At 41.6% G+C, this 18068-nt stretch overlaps 1 protein-coding gene across 5 annotated transcripts in view; it reads left to right on the top strand.

Annotated features, from left to right (window-relative positions):
• UNC5D (unc-5 netrin receptor D) overlaps nt 1-18068 on the top strand; it is a 135075-nt gene that overhangs the window by 58969 nt on the left and 58038 nt on the right. For all 5 annotated transcript variants that reach the window (XM_061348167.1, XM_061348171.1, XM_061348168.1 and 2 more), the window contains exon 2: nt 14741-14959. In XM_061348167.1, coding sequence (XP_061204151.1) covers nt 14741-14959 — 219 coding nt within the window. The remainder of the gene's footprint in view (nt 1-14740; nt 14960-18068) is intronic.

Genomic DNA, 18068 nt, shown 5'->3' with positions numbered 1-18068 from the left:
TAGAAAGCTGCAGATTCCCAGCTTAAAACACCACATTAAAAATCCCCACTCAGATTCTTTTCCAGGTATATGCTTCTACCTCTTACTTGTTCTCTCTGTGGTGCTCATTTCCTTCCTTACTGCTATGGTGGCTTTCGTATTTGGTGTGCTGTAGTTCCCAACCATAATCACATTAGAGTATGCTGGGTTAAGCAGTACAAGTCATTGTACTGACAAGAGAGCTGTACTGCAACATAAAAGCACAGAGAATGAAGGAAGAGAAGTGTCATTTTCCAGATCAGAAACAAGGTACTTGCTCAAACCCATGTTCATTTTCTCTTTGGCAAACACTGGAAGCTGAAATCTAATATCTTTGCTTCTTACATGAAGCACTGTCTTGGGAAACTTTGTGTGATATTAAGGACAAAAAAAGTCTGATTACTGGGATTGTGGGATTATTACTTTTTGTTTGTGTAGTTTTTTTCCCCTACATAGAATTCAGTTAATTCCTTTCTCCTGTAGTTTCATGAGTATCTTTTGAAGATCTTGCCGTTACAGTAGAGGGTATTATGGTTATTTGCCTTCCTTTTCTCTCCTTAAAAATGATTATTGATGATAGTACTACTACTGAGGAGACCTGCCTCCTGCTGACAAAGCGGTTTAGGGAAATTCCAGTGCAGCCCTTCCTTTGGAAGATGGTCAGTCCCATGCTACTGGAGACTGTGAATTAATGGGTGGATGTATACAGTGTGAAGGGGATCAGTTATCAGTGCCATCCCTTATGACTTAGTTCAGTGAATCGTGGCAATATGTTCTTGTTGAGCAGCCATTACGTATTAAAGAGAAGGCAACAGCAGTGTCTGCAGGACTTTGATACCACTTGGCATTTAGAAGGGAAGATAAAAATCTCTACACTTTGTTCTGCTTTTTGAAAGAGAGACTGAAAATGCCTTTGTCTCTGACAAAGGTTTGAGGAAAGGCTTTGTACATTACTGATAAAAGATTGTTATCAGCATAATTTCTCTCTGGTCTCGGTTCCCAGTATGAAATATGTGAGTACTTGTTGATTTAGCAGAGCTACTTCTATGTGTACGACAAACTTGGTGAGGGTTTTAAGCATCAGAATAGATTTGCCATGCTTTTGTGATAGGTACTTGTCCTTTGGAGTATATTGTGTATTGTGTTTGTGTACATACTGCGTTGTGTTTCACTCTGTTTCCTATGCCATGGCTCAGAGGGATCAAGCACAGAGAGGTTGCAGGGGAAGGGGGAGAGGGCATAGAGAGGGATGATGTTGACTCAAGCTCTTATTCATACATGTAAATAAAATCCTATTTAAGAGTTAAATATTCTGTCATAAGGTGATAGCAGCTGTGGGGAGGTCACTGCATCAGTCACTGGGAGAATGCAATTCTTCACATTAACCAGACTTGGCAAATGAGTTAAGCTCAAGTTGTAAATCAAGCATGTGCTTAAATCTCATTGACTTTTTAAAAGCAGTATGAGTGCTGTTCTGTGCTAAATTGGAAACTTAATGCTGTTTCACTGTCATGGGTTGGAATTTATTTTTAGCTCTTCACACAGTATCAGAAGAAGGTTCTAGACACTTGGTGTTCGCATAATGATGAAGAAACTAACCCAGCTGCCCTTTAAGACTGTTGTGCTGATATTTCCTAGCAGTGCAGCTTTTCTCCTTTTGCAAACTGGTAATTAGAGGCCATCAGATAAATGGTACATGAATAGAAATACAGACAGTGTTTGCAGGGTATGAATATGTGCTGCTGCTTTAAATAGTAAGTGAATGAATGAGGGGAATATTGTGGGATCGAACTGCTGGATTTCACTGTGTCCCTCACCAGGATGATGCTCCATGTACAGTGAGAGATGAGGCAGGAAAGAACCCCAGCTGTACTGGGCTTCAGTGGGAAGCTCTGTCAGTATAATGGGGATCTTACCCATCAAATTGCCAACTGGAAGTTGACATTTATTACAGCTAATAAAGCACTATGTCCCTTAACATTGAGAGATTGAACTTAAATATCATGTTTGCGGAGGTTGAAGGGGATGGATTTTAATGTCATACTCCATAATATTTGATATGGTTGGGGGAAAAAACGGAAGTGTTCTGGACTGTTATTGCTGCTTTTTGTTCTGAGGGCAGCTCTTGAGTTGGGAGTGCACAAAGGTGGCCACTGGCCCCTCTTCCTCTCCTGTTAGGAAAAACCAAGTTGGTTATGAGGTGTGTTTTCCAGCTATGGGTTTTACATGTCTATCATGGGTGTTAAATACACAGCATTCAGTACTAGAGCCAGTGTTTCTTACCTGGTTTTGATGTAGTCTAGTACTTCAGTTTGTATGTTGCGTTACATGCAGCACCACCACCTCTGAAACTGTGAAGCAGTTTATATTGGTAGGACCGCCCCAGTACAATGGGGGCTTTCTTCATTTGCTCATCTGGCTCATTCAACATAAAAATTACTGGCAATTTTAGGATAAGTTATGAAGAAGAATGTCCTGGCTTGCCTTGTTGGACAAGAAGTATGGTTTAGAACAACGGAGCTGTGAATTGGGATCTGATGGGAATGCGTTGTCCTCTGCAAGAAATAGAGTCCTGAGCAGGACTTCAGGAAAGTCATGGCTTCGGGGCTTCTTTCCCTGGAGTCTTTTACACATAACTGGATCATCTATTTAAATAAGACCCCAGCCTCACCCAAAAGTGCATCTCTGCAGCATGAACAACATGCCACAGAGCCAACAGCTGTAAATCCTTTTAGGTCTTTAACACAACAAAAGCAGTGAAAGGCTAAAACGCCCTTCTCTATGCAAAGCAGCATGGGGCAGGATATAGGAAAGATTTTTCACCAAGTAGCATGCAATTCAGATTGGAAATGTCAGGTTTTGGAAATTATTAATCTTTGTGCTGCACAGAGCTGTCAGCTGTAGGGGCGGTTGGTGTAGGAGGTTCTCGAGAGAGACTATTTTCAAATGGAGTTTTGTTGTTGGTTTTCGATCTTGCTTTGTTTTGGGGTTCTTTTGTTTCTTCCCCCACTGGTAGGTGAATAAACAGGCAGTTTAAGTCCATGCTTAGGACAGTGGCTGCCGGGTAGCAGAAGTTAACAGGTAAGTGAGGTGAGGTTGTGGTTATATGGTTTAGAGTGAGGTGTCCCTGCCCATGGCAGGGGGTTGGAACTGGATGATCTTAAGGTCCTTTCCAACCCTAACTATTCTATGATTCTATGATTCTAGGTTAGTGATAGCTCCCTCAGGATCGCACTGGGTTGTTACTGCCCCTGGATTTGGGCTCATTGTAAAGGGAAATGTAAGAGGGAGAGGGGATTATTTAAGAAGCTGGTAAACAGCTGGGTGAGAAATGATTCTGTGCCAGGTTCTGACAGCAGTTTGGTGTTGGTAGGAGATGCTGAGCTACCTGGCTGCCAGAGTGGTGAGCTGGGATGGCTTAGTGTCTGCGAAAGCTGCTCAGGCTTTGATTTTGCTTTAGCCAGTCCCAAAGGTGAGATGGTCCCAGTGCCTGTTCAGGCACGCGGGAGGAACCATTCGCTGTCGGTGCATCCCGTTGAGGATCAGGATCAGCTCTGCAGGGAAGTTGTTCTCCTTTCAGACTTGTCAGCTGAGTGCCCACACACACTGGGGCATGGTCTGTGAGCTGAGGAGGGTTTGCACTAGAGCTGTTACCAGCCCTCCAGTGACTTGGCTTCATTGGGCTGGGTGTTTCCAGCCTGGGCTGCGTGGTGATGATGCATGGAGGTTAGGACAGCACTTAATTCTACAAAGGGGGGCAATGCTAACCCTTTGTATCCTCATAAATGCATCATTCTCATCTGTTCTGTCTGTAATGTCTTTGGTGGGGGGAGGGAGATTGTTGAGGCTTTTATTTTGGTTTTGTGTTTGATTTTTTTAATATCCACTGTTATATAGATGGCTGAAGATTCTGGAATCCTACATGAATGTGATTTTTCATAAGCTTTTCCTTTTTTCCTTATATATGCCTAGAGATGGTGCATGTTCTGTGGAAGGAGGCTGATATCTATTGCAAATTTGAAGGTGTATTGGGTAGGAAAACAGCCACAGTCATACCTTGAAATTCATTAAGGTATTAAAGTGGAAAATACCCTTTGCAGTACATCATGAATCTGCAGAGCACATCTGCTTACTCTGGGCTATGACACTGTGGATATATTGGCTTAATCAAGCCAACTAATAAAGCTACAGGATCTTTTCAGCAGAATAATAGTAAAACCCAGATTGATTTAAGTTTATGCTTTGAAAATAGGGATATTAAGGTGAGTAAACACAGCTATTCCTGGCATCTAGTGCCTCTGCAGTTTGACCTATTAACTGGTTACTGCTTGTCAGGAAGCATGTGAATCTAAAGGCTGGAGGGAAGTGGTTCCATGAGCCAGGGAAAGGTGTATGATGGATCCAGGCTCTCAGCTCCAGATTCGGTTGGCATAGTCAATAGGAAATGACAAAAGTAAAGACCACAGGTTAATTGGGTTCCATTTCCTGTGGTAAGAAGAAACAGCCAGATGCTGTTGAAACGCAGTTCAGCAGCTGTGGGTAGGGCAGAGGCACTCGGGGCTTGAGAATGTAGTGTGGTTTTTTCACTTGCAGCATGAGTCCAATTGGATGGAGATAACTTGTGCTAATTTGAACCATTAATGATAACTGTGTCCACTGTTCCTTCCAAAGCAGTTCTGCTGTTGTTTCTTTTACCTTGTCTTGTCTGATCTTTCCTCCCCTGTTTTGGCTACCTTGGGGAATTCATTCCTTGAATTGGAGAGGGAGCACAGGAATATGCAAGTGTGTGTTTGCTCCTGGGTTGTGTTCAGTTCATAAAGCAGAGTGATACCCTGAAAAGCATATAGATAGGAAATGAATAGCCAGTACAAACTTACCCTTCAACGTGGAAGCACAAAGATTGCTGTAGTGCCCATGGCACTAGTTTCCCCCCTGCTTTGTTATATGGTGTTTAGTTGCTGCAAAGAACACACGTTAAAATACTTGAAAATGTAAATGTCACTTGTGGGTTTGAGTGGAATTACAGAAAGATCTAAACCCCCTCGATGGCTTAAATCTCTCTACATATGTAGAAAACATCCACTAATTGGATCTATCCCATTATGGGAGATACTTCATGAGCTGGAGAGTATTTGAAATACCAAGGGGGTTTGTAAGAAAAAGCATTACAAACTTTGCCTCCAAACCTGTGTTATTTAGCTGCAGATAAAGTTGTTTTCCTCAGTCACAATAAAATAGAATTTGAGCATATCACGATCCATCTTTACATTTAATTCATCTCTCTATTTAATTTGTGTAAAGTATTCATGTTCTCATTAAACTCATGTCTAAGCCAGGCAGTGTATATTATAGTTAAATGATGTCTATTAATACTTAATGTTGCCTGTTTTCTTATGAAGTACAAGCTGAAGAAGCAAAAATAACTCCATCATTTTTGAGTCCAGCTTTAATTGGATCATTAGGGATTTAAGACTCAGTTGATGAGAATTACACTGTGATGTCTTAACTCCTGCCTAGTGGGTGTACCTAAACTGTGTTCTGAGAGAGGCATTACTGCAGTGCTCTTGGAAGCATTAAAGGGCAGATCTGTTCAGAGCTTGCTCACTTCAGCTGGGAGACAAAAACCCTCTTAGCTTAGGTTTCTTTCATAGTGTTTCTGTATCACTGTCCCAGTGATTCAGCTGAACTGAACCCAGATCTTCTCTCACTGCTGTGTTCTTTGAGCCTAGCAAGAGTGAACATCACTTTTATGAGGGGACCATAACATTTTTAGTAGCAGAAGTGTTAATTCTTACCCTCTTTTTAATCCAGTTCTTACAGAAGTTGTGTTTGTCAGTACTAGGAACATACTTGTTATTTAATGGTAGTATGAGTAGGAAAATAAAGGGTGAATGTTTGCTTGTAAACACTTTGTGCACTGAAGACTCTTTATTAATATATTTTAGGGGATTTTTAATGCTGTCTGAAGAGAAATGCTTTTTTACTTTGTTTGGAAGAGTTCTTAAGGGTAACAGATTGGCTTGTTGAGTGAGAACCACAAGAACGTTAACAAAAGATGGAGTAACTGCATCTAAGTATCATTATTAGTATAACTTCAGACACAGTGGTCTGTAAGAGACTGTTAGCTTGAAGGGGCTGGAGAGAGCTGTTTATACATGTGGGAAAGAAATAGGACCTCATTTCTGTTCCTTGTGATATACTCGACTTGGCAGAAAAGTCACTGTATCTGTTTTGTGTCAGGTCAGGTCCTGTTTCATTTACTTTATACTTTAAATAAACGCAAAGAAGCCCCGTGATTCATGGTTTGTGCCACATTACTCATGTCTTTGATAGCTGGCTATGGCTAAAATAGAGAATGGGTGGGTGGGGAAGTTCCTTTTGTATCTGGAATTGTGCTGTTACCTATTTAAATATTAAAGATTTAAACCCCATACTTGCTTTTTTCCATGCTATGATTTCCCTGTGACAGTGACTGATGGTTGAGTTTGACTCACAGCAAGGTGACTATGCAAGAAAATAACTTCAAAAGGACAACTTTTCAAATGGGAAGAGCACGTGAGCTGAGCTCAGATGCAGTGCATGGAGGCATAAGAGCTGGTTCTGAACAGCCCAAGGGTGATACTCTTACAGCCCCTTCATTCCAGTCGGGATCCTTGTTGGCTTATCCCTTGTTATCACAACTCCTATATATCAGAATCCATATGGGTTTGGATGGATGCCTTGTGTTACTTGGGATCAAACCAAGGTTTTGGTGAGCTTCTAGTGTCAAACAGGCATTGCCTCCACAGTGCTGCAGCTTAAGTAATCTTAAGGCAAACAAGTACTAGAATGAGCCTTTTGACTTACTAGGTCAGAGCTGGCTTCATAGCAACTAACACTGAATCAGGTCACCTTTTCTTAAGGCTTTTCTCATTGTGTTAGCACACATTTCATCTAAATATTAAGTAGAAAGGAAGAAATTGTTTTTTTTAGCTTTGATTCAGCCAAACACTGAGGTTTCTGTGCTCTTTCTCAAAGGAATAGGAGTTAAATTACAGTATAATACACCTCTATTATGAAAACATCTAATTCTAGAGTACTTTCAAAATCTAAAGTAGGATCTCTGTCCATTTTTGTGAAACACTATTTGTTTTATGAATTTAGAAATAAGAAGATTTGCTGTTAATATTTGCATGTTTAGAAACTGCCTTGATATGTCTTACAGCTGAAGACAAACCCTACTTTATCCATGCAAACATCAGCCTGTGGACGAACAAATCCCTGGTTGTTGTGGCTTTTGGTTTCAAAGGTGGCATATGCTACTTGCTTTGCTTGGCTCCAGTGCAGTCCTGTGCCTTCAGTGCTTGAAAGCATTGGGTCTTACTGGGGCACATGGATGTGAGGAGTTGCAATGGACAGGATGGGAAGAGTTTTGACTGTGATCATAAGTAACTGCCTGTCTTTCCTGTGCTGGCAGCCAAGGAAAACATTGATGTGCTTCGTTATGCCACGTCTGGTGTCAAGAGTTGGATGCACTGGAATTTGGTGCTGAAGGAAGGTGGGGGTTTTTCCCCTCCAGCATTTACAGAAGAAATTAAACTGACATTTGCCTGCAGAACAGCTTTGATGCTGCAGGAGTTGTAAGGGAAGAGCGCTTTGGCATGTGTGGGTTATTTTTGCCCCCTCTTTCTTAATCCATAATCAGCAGTTGTACAGCAGCCTTATTACTCGCTTGCAAGCAAACCAGAACCTTGTCTGCAGTCCAGTTTGAAGCAGGCTGTGAACAGCTCTGCAGTAAGCACCTCCTCCAGCAGCTGAATCAGGAGTTGGGCACATCAAAGCCTTAATAATGACAATTGATTTGTGAATTAAGTTGGAGGAAAGAGCTCTGTGCCTCCTTCAGTAAATAAAATGCTGCTGTAGCTAAGAATAAGCATCGTGGCAGAGTGCAACTATGAACTGCTATGAATTCATTAGATTTATTATTGCTTGGCTACTGAGCTGGAAGCACTCGCATCAGCAGGTACCGTGTTTTGGCCAGGGTTTGGTAAGTAGAGCCATTGAGTTAGTAAATGAACTTGGGAGAAATCCTGGTTTGCACTTGTTGTTTGGGAGCAAATTCAAGTTTTCAGCTCACTTCAGGTTAGTTTTTCCCATAGAAGTTTCTCTGATGTAGCAGAATGTGGCTGATCCACATGATGATCAGTCTTGCCCATCGAGGTGGAGGATCCTTCAAGCAGCTTAATCCCATCCTCATGATTACAAAGCTGATTTCAGTCTTTGGGGGGTGGAAACCTGGAAGGAGGGCAGCAGATTCAAGCTGTTAGTGAATAGCTGGTTAGATCTGGGCTCAGATATGTTCTTGCGAATTGCTGGGTCCTAATGAAAAAGAGTTGGTGATATTTAAAAGCAAGTGGTTTACATGATGATCGTTTCCCCTTGACTTTTATGTTAATAACTTTATCCCAGCACAGTTCACTTTCTGTTGGTGTGTTATTTGTAGTCCTTGAAACGAATCCAAGCGGTTCCATATCGTTTTTGCTGCACTCAGTATCATTAGTAAAATAATTGTTGAGGGTTTTTTTTTTTCCCTGATATTCTCACAGGTGGAAAAAAAATCCACTGGTTTTCCTTCATTGTTGAGGATCAAAATGAGCATTTTAGCCTTGCTGGGGTTGGGTTCTGCTTCCTTCCCTTTCTGGGGCACAGGCACTCGAAGTTCAAAGGTGGTTTTTTATACGTGAACTGAAAGTTGAATTTCAAAGTTCTAAAAGTGGCATTTGGTTAAAAACCCCAAACCTTAAATTTAGGTTCAGCAAGACAGTTCATTTGCCTTTGTGTGCCAAAGACCGGTCTACTGAAGAGCTATGTGTGTAGCTTTCCATGTAAAGCTTTTCATTTACAGCTAATACACATCCGTGGGAGATATGCTCAAAATCCAGGCAGAGCATCTTCTCTTACATGTAAAAGTGTGGCTTTACCACGTATTTTCTCTCAGTATTTTTGAAGTATGTTTTTTTCTCCTAGTTTCATACTCTTTGCACATCGGATCCTGGAAGATTTTGTTAGATTCATCTGTTTAGAATGTTGGAGAATCTTTTTTCCTTTAAAGATTTATAGTGCTTGCATACTGCTTAAAGAAAAACCCCCTAGATGTTAAATAAATGTATGAAAGATTCTTCAAGTTTGTAATCCACTTAATATTTAATAAATGCAATGTATCATTTTTATAAATATGTATAGCTTAGATAGAAATAGATTTAGAATACAAAAGAGATTACAATAGGATAACACATTCATCTCTGTTGGCATAGAAAAGACTACTAATGTTTTATGAACATATTAATCCTCAGTGGTAAAAATAAATGCCCTACCCTCCTGCAAGCCATTAACTATGTCTGTTATGGAAAATCACTGTATGAGTTACATTAAAGTGCAAGTTTCTCGTGCAGTGACTGAAGAGAGGCCACAGCAGTGTCACTCAATGGTGGATCCTAGAGGGGATGCTGCTGGAAAGGGCTTTTTTCCTTTCCCATTTATACTTGCTATATGAACCCACTGGAGCAGTGCCAGCAGGAACTGCTCTCCACGTACTGGGCTGGTCTTGGCTGCTCTGCTCCATAATCCCACTGCGACCTGAAGGCTAAAGTGAGCTGATGGTTTGTGGCAAGGGTTAAGAGTAGGTGGAGGTGGTGGAAGGTGACAGCTTTCATTACTGTGCTGAGCAGGAGATGTGATCAGAACCTGTATCAGTCTTGTCTTAATCACTTCAACATCTGAAAGCCTAGCCCTGTGTAAAGATGCACGAGTACTTCTTATTTGTGTTGTTTGATAGAAGAATTAAGGCTGGAATTTGTGGCTAAAGCTGTGATGCTTTTAAACTTTTATTATGTTTAAAAACTATATATAATTAAGTTGTGCTTTCTGCCACGTGCAGAGAGATTAAATGAGGACTGTGAGCTTTAAGGAAAGTACATAGCCCTCTGCTAAAGCTCATAAGATATTAAAAGGAAAGGAAGATGAATAAATGAGGATTGAGAAAATGGCCTCACTCATATTAGTGTAGAAATCCTTTCCATGGAAGAAGTCCTGCTCACTAAAAGAATTGCACTTATATATGTACATACTAATATCTATATATGTCTTTAAAAATTCTGTCACAGTGAGATATTGTTGACATAATAGGGTGTCTCTCAAATGAAACTGTGTGCAGAAACGTTGGATAATATAATAATGTTGCTGCTGTTTGGTGGAAAGTGAGGGGCAAGAAGGGTTTGTTCATAAAAGTACGGGAGCTTGGAATGCTTTTGGAATGTACAGCTTTCCTGCTCAGTTACAGTGAAGGGACCCATGTGTGCTTCTTGGCACTGAGAACCATAGGTGTTTCCGACTAGCACATTGACTTGCATCTGAATGGAGAAGTATGCACATGGTGAGCATCCTGGGTTCTTGGCTAAGGAATGGTGAATTACTACAATAGGCTCACTCAGTTGCTTACAACTGTGGCAGGTCACTGTCATTGCCCAGACAGTTCCACTCACCACTTGTGAGGCTGTGGGGGGGTCTCTTGTGTCTTTCTCTTACATGTCTCTTATTGTGGTGGAAAAAGCATTTAACCTGTAACAGTTCCTTAGTAAGTTATGTAGGAAGGGACTGTCACAGTGAATGGAAGCACAGGCACTTGAAGTACATTATACTTCACAGTTGTCTTGATTTTTAATCCTATTAAGACAACTTATTCCCATGATTATATATTGACTTTCACTCTCCTTTCCCGCTAATAAGCTGCAGACAAAGTCATCCAAAGCCTTCTAAGTAACAGGAATAGTGTGTGCAGCTTAGCATGGGTTTATTAAGACCTGGACACAGCTCTGTGGCATTTGGTTCCTGTTTCATTGCTTGCTGTTACACACAAAGTCCATTCTCAGCCCAACTGCTTACCCTCCCCTAGAATGGAATTGGTGATGGGTGCTGCCCAGTTTTGTTGTCAGACTTCCTTGGTGCATGCAAGAAAGAAAGGAATGAGAGAGACCACAGTGCATTGCAAAGCAAAATGGGGGAAAAGCAGGCCTATAGCTAATAGCTTCAAGTAGGAGCATCCAGCTTCATATCTAGTCCTATGCACACAGAAGAAGAAATGAGAGTCTTTAAAATTCAGATAAGCAGAGTTAGTTTGCAGCTAAAGATTCTGAGCACATTGCTTTTGTGTGATAATATTTTAGATTTATTTCCCCAACTTATTGCACATTCATTCTGGGGAGTTTTCATTGCAGAAAATCGCCAGGAGGAATGGATTTTGTCTTCCTCAGCTGGCAGAACAATTTTCCACCTGTCGCCCAAATATTTGATGAGAAGGATTATGGTACAGCTGTGAGAAGTTTAGACTTTATATCCATAGGAAGCAAGAGGGTCTGAGGAAACTAATACATTGATAGCAAAAGTTGGCTTGCTGAACTGAATATTCAGCACTTGGGACTTTCAGTGTGTGCTGAAAAACCCAGGAGACCCCAAGGTGTAAAGTAAAGAAAAAAGCATGGTTGTAGTGTGGGGTTTTGAGCCATTCTTCATTCCCCACGAGTGCTTCCTTGCTTCAGAAGAGCAGCTTTCCTGTTAGTGCATGACTCAGTTACTGGGTTTCCTTTCCAGAGTTTCTCAAGTACTGGTAGGTCCCAGACCCTGTCAGTGTAGCACATCTCATCGACACAGCACGAGGAGTTAGAAGGGTCCATTCAGTGTGGCTTCTATTGCAGCTTCTCCACAAGATGCCATCCTGTGAGGTGGCAGGATTTAAGAGAGTTGTCTTAAGAAAACAGCAACTATCTCAGCTGTGTAACTTAAAAGCAGGAGAAATGCTCCCTCCCTGTCAGGTAGGTGTGAATGTCCAGTAAAAATGCAAAAAACCACCCCCCACACTGTAATTACTGGCTTGCAAAGACATGGCCTTTCCCTGTGCTTTGCCGAGTGCTCTGAAACCAGTCAGAGCATTTGGGGTTGGTAGTCTTCCTTGCTCCTGGGTGTAAAAACATCATCAGAAAGCATTTTTCCTCATGAGGTAGGTGCTTAACACTTAAACCATGAATTTTGCTACAAGGTTCAGTCCATTTTGGAAACTGAGTAGAAATAATTCAGCTTTAATACTGAGTTTTATCAGCTTGGAATCTTCACTCTGCTGTTAGCCAGGTTTTTTCAGTAAAGCAGAGTTGATCGTGGAAGGTGATTCTGGATTTGAGTTTCTGCGATTCTAGGTTCTTATTTGTGTTTCACGAGCCTGAAAACTGCAGGTAGAATGCACAAAGCCAGAGAAAACCAGCACAGGTACACATTAGTTTGATGTCTGCTAGTTCCAAAGGTATTTGTTCAAAAGCAGTGCTGTTCTGGAGTCCTGATTAAATAGGAATTCTATTCCTCTTCAGTGGGTAGAGTTTAAAGGAAAATGATGCAGTGAAGCTCATCAGCATGCATGTTCTATTACTGACCGTTCTCACTGTCCCTGTATTGTCAGTCTTTGCTGAAAACTGTGTCCCTGTAGGCTTTAGTAAATCCGAGCGTACTAGAGGAAATAACAAAGGCATTAAAGGATTTCATGTGGGCAACAAAATCTCTTATTTCCATCAATATCTGAGTGACTTCCAAAAACCCCACGTTGTTGCATATGGGACAGGGTCATCCGATTAAAACAACATAGCCAAATCTCACTAAGTTGCTTTTCTGACTGAATAATGACTCAAATTTCATTATGGAAAGAGTTCCATGTGTAAGCAAGTTATGTATTCTGGCCTTCCTGTAAAAATGGATGTACACATGGAAGACAGTTGGCATTACTTAGTTACAAAGGGTACAAAAAAGATGATAGATGAAAGAAAGGTGCATTAAGATGCCCCTTGACTTATGTTTTTATGTGACATGTTTTCTTGAGGAGTGAGCACTTCCCCATCACCAACCCACCCTGCTTGTGACAGCATCAAACAGCTCATGCTTCCCGCAGCGTGGCTGTTGGACAAAAGCACAGCAGTCCCTGAGGAGGTGCAGGATCAGTGTTCTCAGGTGCTCATCAGGAACCCTTAACAAGAATGTAAAGCTGTATCACTAAATCCAGATGCCACTTGAGAGGAGAATTGTGCCCTTAATTTCAGTGGGGCTGGGATTTCATCCTTTGTGTCTCGCCCTAAGTAGTGAATTTAGTGGGATAACAATGGGGCTTTCTAAGTTCTCCAGCTATTCTTCCTTAACACAGGCGTGTTGCTACCTCAAAGCATCGATGGGAGCATGGGATTTCCAAGCGTCTCCAAAATCTTCTAATGACATTCTTATTTCCTACAAAGCATGAATTTAATCAAGCCTGCAGGGACACAGTATTACTGAAGATTGACAGGATGGAAATTGGCATAAATGTTCAGTAGTGAAACGCTAAAAATTAGGATAATATTTTATAAAGCACGCTGTGAATGTATTGAAACCACTGAAGTCATTGGAAAATCATAGTGATTTCCCAGCACACACACAGTGTATATTTGCACACACAGATACACTGTGCTGAGAGATACCTATTTTTAAAGCGTGTTCTCATTATTCCATCATCTGCTAGACCTGAGAAGGATTTTAGACATACTTCATATGGCCACAACTTGCCTTTCATCTAACTTAATTTCATTGGTTTGGGTTAAATCACATCTCTATTGCCCTCAGCTATTCCTCTTTCTCTGGTACTGTGTTCCCTTCATCTGCATGTAGACTGTGTCCTCCTCGGTTATCGTTTGGCTACACTGTCTATATTCAGTCCTTTATAATCTGCTTCCATAAATTGATCCCTTTTGAGTTAGTTTTGTTGCTGTTCTCTGAATTTTCTCACAAAACTGACAAAACTACTGAAAATAAATCCCAGTGTTGCTAAAAATCAATGGGAATTTCCTGGTTTTGACAGCAGCAACTCGTTTTTCACTCAATTAGAAGAGCTGTAGTAAAGGAACAGCCTGTATTCCAGTGCTTGTGTGTTCATGTCTGAGCGTAGGAACTCAGAAAATAAGCCACCTAGGCTTATACATTGCTGAGCAAATGCCCTTGGATCCCGCTGTTTGTGATCTGAGCTGTAAAGCTCACAGTCTTGCAGTTTCTGGTCCTACAGAAACCACTTTCCCACTTTTATGTTGCCTTAAAGGGGCTGCAGTAAATGGGAACAGTGTAAAAGCATATGGAATATTTCCTCTAAGTGCGTATGAAATCACAGTTTGCTTATTCCAGTACTGGAGTGCTACAGTAATGCTGTTCATATCGAATATACTTCGCTGTGGTTAACACTCTGATCCCTGTTAAATCTGCAGCAACTGTCTAAAGGAAATTAATTTCAGGGAAAGAAAGGAAGATTCAGTAGTTAAGGCACTGGGCTGTCAATCAAGAGACTAAGGTTTAGTTTCTACTTCTTCCACAGATTTCTGTATGACATTAGGTGACTCGTTTAAGCTCTCTGTGCCTCAGTGCCCCAGCTCTAAAGTTGTCAATAGTGATGATGCAGTTTGCTGATGCTTTTCTGTCAGCTTTCTTGACAGTTCTTATACTCAAATGATTTGATATTTGTGTGTGTCATTGCTTCAAGGCACGATTCTGACAGCTCTTGAGTTCTACAGGTGTTTTTCCAAGTAAAATTAGTTTTTAAATCAAATCCAAAATGGTTTTTAATCAACAAAATGAGAGGATACAAAGGGTGCAACAACATAAAAATGTGTATTTTCCTTTCCTTCCCTTTCAGGCAATGATAACAGTGAAGGCCTTCCAGAGTCTATCCCATCTGCTCCTGGAACACTGCCTCATTTTATGGAAGAACCAGATGATGCCTACATTATAAAAAGCAACCCCATTGTCTTACGCTGTAAAGCTATGCCAGCTATGCAGATTTTCTTCAAGTGCAATGGTGAATGGGTCCATCAAAATGAGCACGTGTCTGAGGAAAGCATGGATGAGACTACAGGTAAGGGCAGTGTGTCCTTCGGGAGATGTACCTGCATGCAGTGTCTATTTGCAGTGTGCAAAGTGGAGCAGGGAATGGGAGATCCCATCCAGAGATGGAGTCCTGTGCTGTGGCAGATAGCTGAGCTCAAGGGAATGGAACCAGCTCTAATTCAAAGGACACGTGCTGAGGGTGTGCTGTCCTGAGCACAGGGAGGACACCCTGTGGGAGAGCACAGTCTGTCAGCATTAGCTTAGTGTTGGGCTGCTGCAGCAGCAGCTTTTGGTTAGCTTGGTGTTGTGTGCACCAGGTAGACACAGCTCTGCGGAGCAGGAGAGGCAGTTTCCCAAAATGCAAAGGGAAACCAATGGATGGGAGAAGGTAAAAGAAGGACAGAGCTGACAGGCAGGGAAGGGAATACAAATCCTGGCAGAAGAGGCATAGCATGAATAGGGAAAACAGAGGCAATTAAAATGACTGTAGATGTGGGAGGCATTACATGGAGATGTAACAAACTGGACACATACCACCAGGTCTGATCATACACTAACCATAGTCGGTGAGCTGTCTGAAGGAAACCAGCAATGCTGGAGGGAATAGCAGTCCTCTGTATTTCAGTGGTGTAATTTCTAGTGGAAACAAGAAACAGGGACACATATGCCTTTATGCAATTCCTGTCAGGATGAACCCTGAAAAACTGCCAGTGTGGTGGCTGAAATGTGCCTTCACGCCCAAGCAGTGATGGGTGTTTGGTAGGTAATAAAGCTAAGTAAGAAAATCCACTGTGTAACAGTGAGCATCTAAAAGAGAAGGGGGAAGGTTGAAAATGATCAACAGATTCTATCATGCTCCCAGCACACCCTATATCTTTTCTCATTTAGAAGCATCTTGATAAGTATTGCAAACCAATTTAATGCTGCACCCTCTAGTCATTTCACAATTCTGCTTTGTTACTGCTTTTCTTCTCTTTCTAAATTCCCAGATTGCTAAGCAACTCCCATGTCTTGGAAATAGCAGTGTATGCATAACATCCTCTCTATCAACACAAGCAATTCCTTTCTAGGGGAAAAAAAATACCATTTAAAATAAAGTTAGATCTCCTAGAGCGTGGTTTGGCATCCTTTTTAAGTGATGCATTCTGAAGGAATTCTGTACTAAAGGCTTTTGATAAATGCTAATCTGGATGAGTTTTAATTTTTACAGTTACCTTTATGAAATTAACTTAATAGGCACAACCTTTACTTCTAAAGGCATTGCTGAGTCAGTGTGGAAGAAGTGTTCTCCCTAAAAGTTGTTTTCCATATGGTTAATGAAAACCTTGTGTCTGTCTTGTGAATGCTGCAGTTATGATTTGGAAGCCTTGGATTAATAGCAGAGAAAGATGAAGTAGCATTAGGTGGGGTTTTTAGTAACATTGAGGTTTGAGACCTGGAGGCGTGGGCTGTGCAGATGAGATTTGGCATATGAATGTTGCAGGTTTGAATTCTGCCCAGGAACAGGGCTAACCCTGCAAGCGTTGTTCTCTAAACACGAGTGTGGGACAGACAGTGCAGTGCTGGGCATTCCACAAACTGCCATAATGGCCCTTAGGACCTAAAAATGGAAGTAAAGGCCTGTTTACAGTGTGAAGTTGAAGGACAGGCATGGATAGTCTCTCACCATGATCCAGAAGGTATTTTGGAACTCTTCCTTTGCCTTCAGTAAACAGCAGACTACTGGGTTTTATTTAGAATGAATGTGCGTATTGGCAGCGCCCTCATTTCTGGAGTCAAATCTGGGGCATAAACATGTCTGTTACCAAGTGTGCACCGTGTTCTGTGTGCTGCGAGAGCTCCATCTGTGGAAAACTGCACTGGAAGCTGTGCCAAGAACGGTGCCTGTGGTTAAAGGGGATGATTCTGGCGCGCTCTCTAAGAGAGGGTACAGTATAGGAAAACGGGGCTGTCCTTTTACATCCTTTCACTGTTTGTTTTGTGATTAGAATTCTGAGATGATGTATAGAAAAGTGGAGAAAAATAGCAACAAGAAACCCAAACAAGAGGAAATTTAATGCAGAATGCAAGAAATTGTCTTAGCATCTCTATAAATTCCTGCCAGCAAGCTCTTAGCCAGGCATATGCAAGACAAAGTTGGCAGCGGTGCTTGCGGGCACACTGTCCTGATGGATTTTACCTACAGCACTGTATTGTGAACATGGAAAAGGACAGGAGGGACAGCTGTTGGTAGACAATGTGCATATTTTGTCCTTGTGATGAACATGGAATCCAATTTTGCACGATCCTGTCTTTACAGGACAGAAACAGATCTTTGAGTACCACAGGAGTCCCTCTTCATTTGTAGAGGAGGAGCAGCAGGAGAGGAAGGATTTCTGTCGCTTTGGAACTGCTGTAGCAATGGGCTGTGACGTGCACTGGCTGCTTGAGCATGGAAGCCTTGGCTTGAGGAGTTTGCACTGAAGTCTCGACTCTTGTGGAGTTGCTGTTGTTTGTGCAGCATGAGTTCAGGCACACACTGCCCCTGCAGCGGGTATGGGTTCCCATCACTGCGCTGCCACATGCGGTCGCTCCATTAGAGACCATGTTATTTCATCCTCTCCTTCCTTATTTCCTGAGTTGCAGAAAAGGCAGTAATCCATAGCCTGCCTCTTCTGTTTGTTGCATGAACGTGGCAGAACAGGAGCTTTGCTCCGTGTCCTCTACCCCATAAACCAAGAGCCTGAGTTAGTAGATGCTACTGTGATAAAAACATAATCATTACGATTTGATGAATTTCCTTCTGCTTTATTTTCCTTGCCTGAAGGTTGCAGTGTGCACCTCCAAATTAGTTTATAAATACTTCAACTTTGGCTTTCACCAGAGGATCAGGCCTACTAAGAGTAACTAGAGTTCTCTTGTCTGATAAATAAAAGGATTGCAGCAATAACTGCTGTCAGTGTTGTTCTCATTTAAACAAATAACGCTGACAAATGCTGAAGTTCTGTGCAGCTCTGTTATGTTTAGTACATGGAGAGCAATTATTCATCTGCTGCCAGCGTTAGTCTATCTGCAGCTAAACCATCCAACAGTGCAGAAAGCTGATTAGCATATCAGTACCATAATTTTATATTCTGTAAGGCTGTACTGTGCAACAA

The sequence above is a fragment of the Neopsephotus bourkii genome, unplaced genomic scaffold (assembly GCF_033783945.1).
Source record: "Neopsephotus bourkii isolate Nb327-2 ecotype Australia unplaced genomic scaffold, CSIRO-AGI_Nbou_v1 NB_346, whole genome shotgun sequence".
Classification (NCBI taxonomy): Eukaryota; Metazoa; Chordata; class Aves; order Psittaciformes; family Psittacidae; genus Neopsephotus; species Neopsephotus bourkii.
This window is presented reverse-complemented; position numbering and strand designations above follow the sequence as displayed.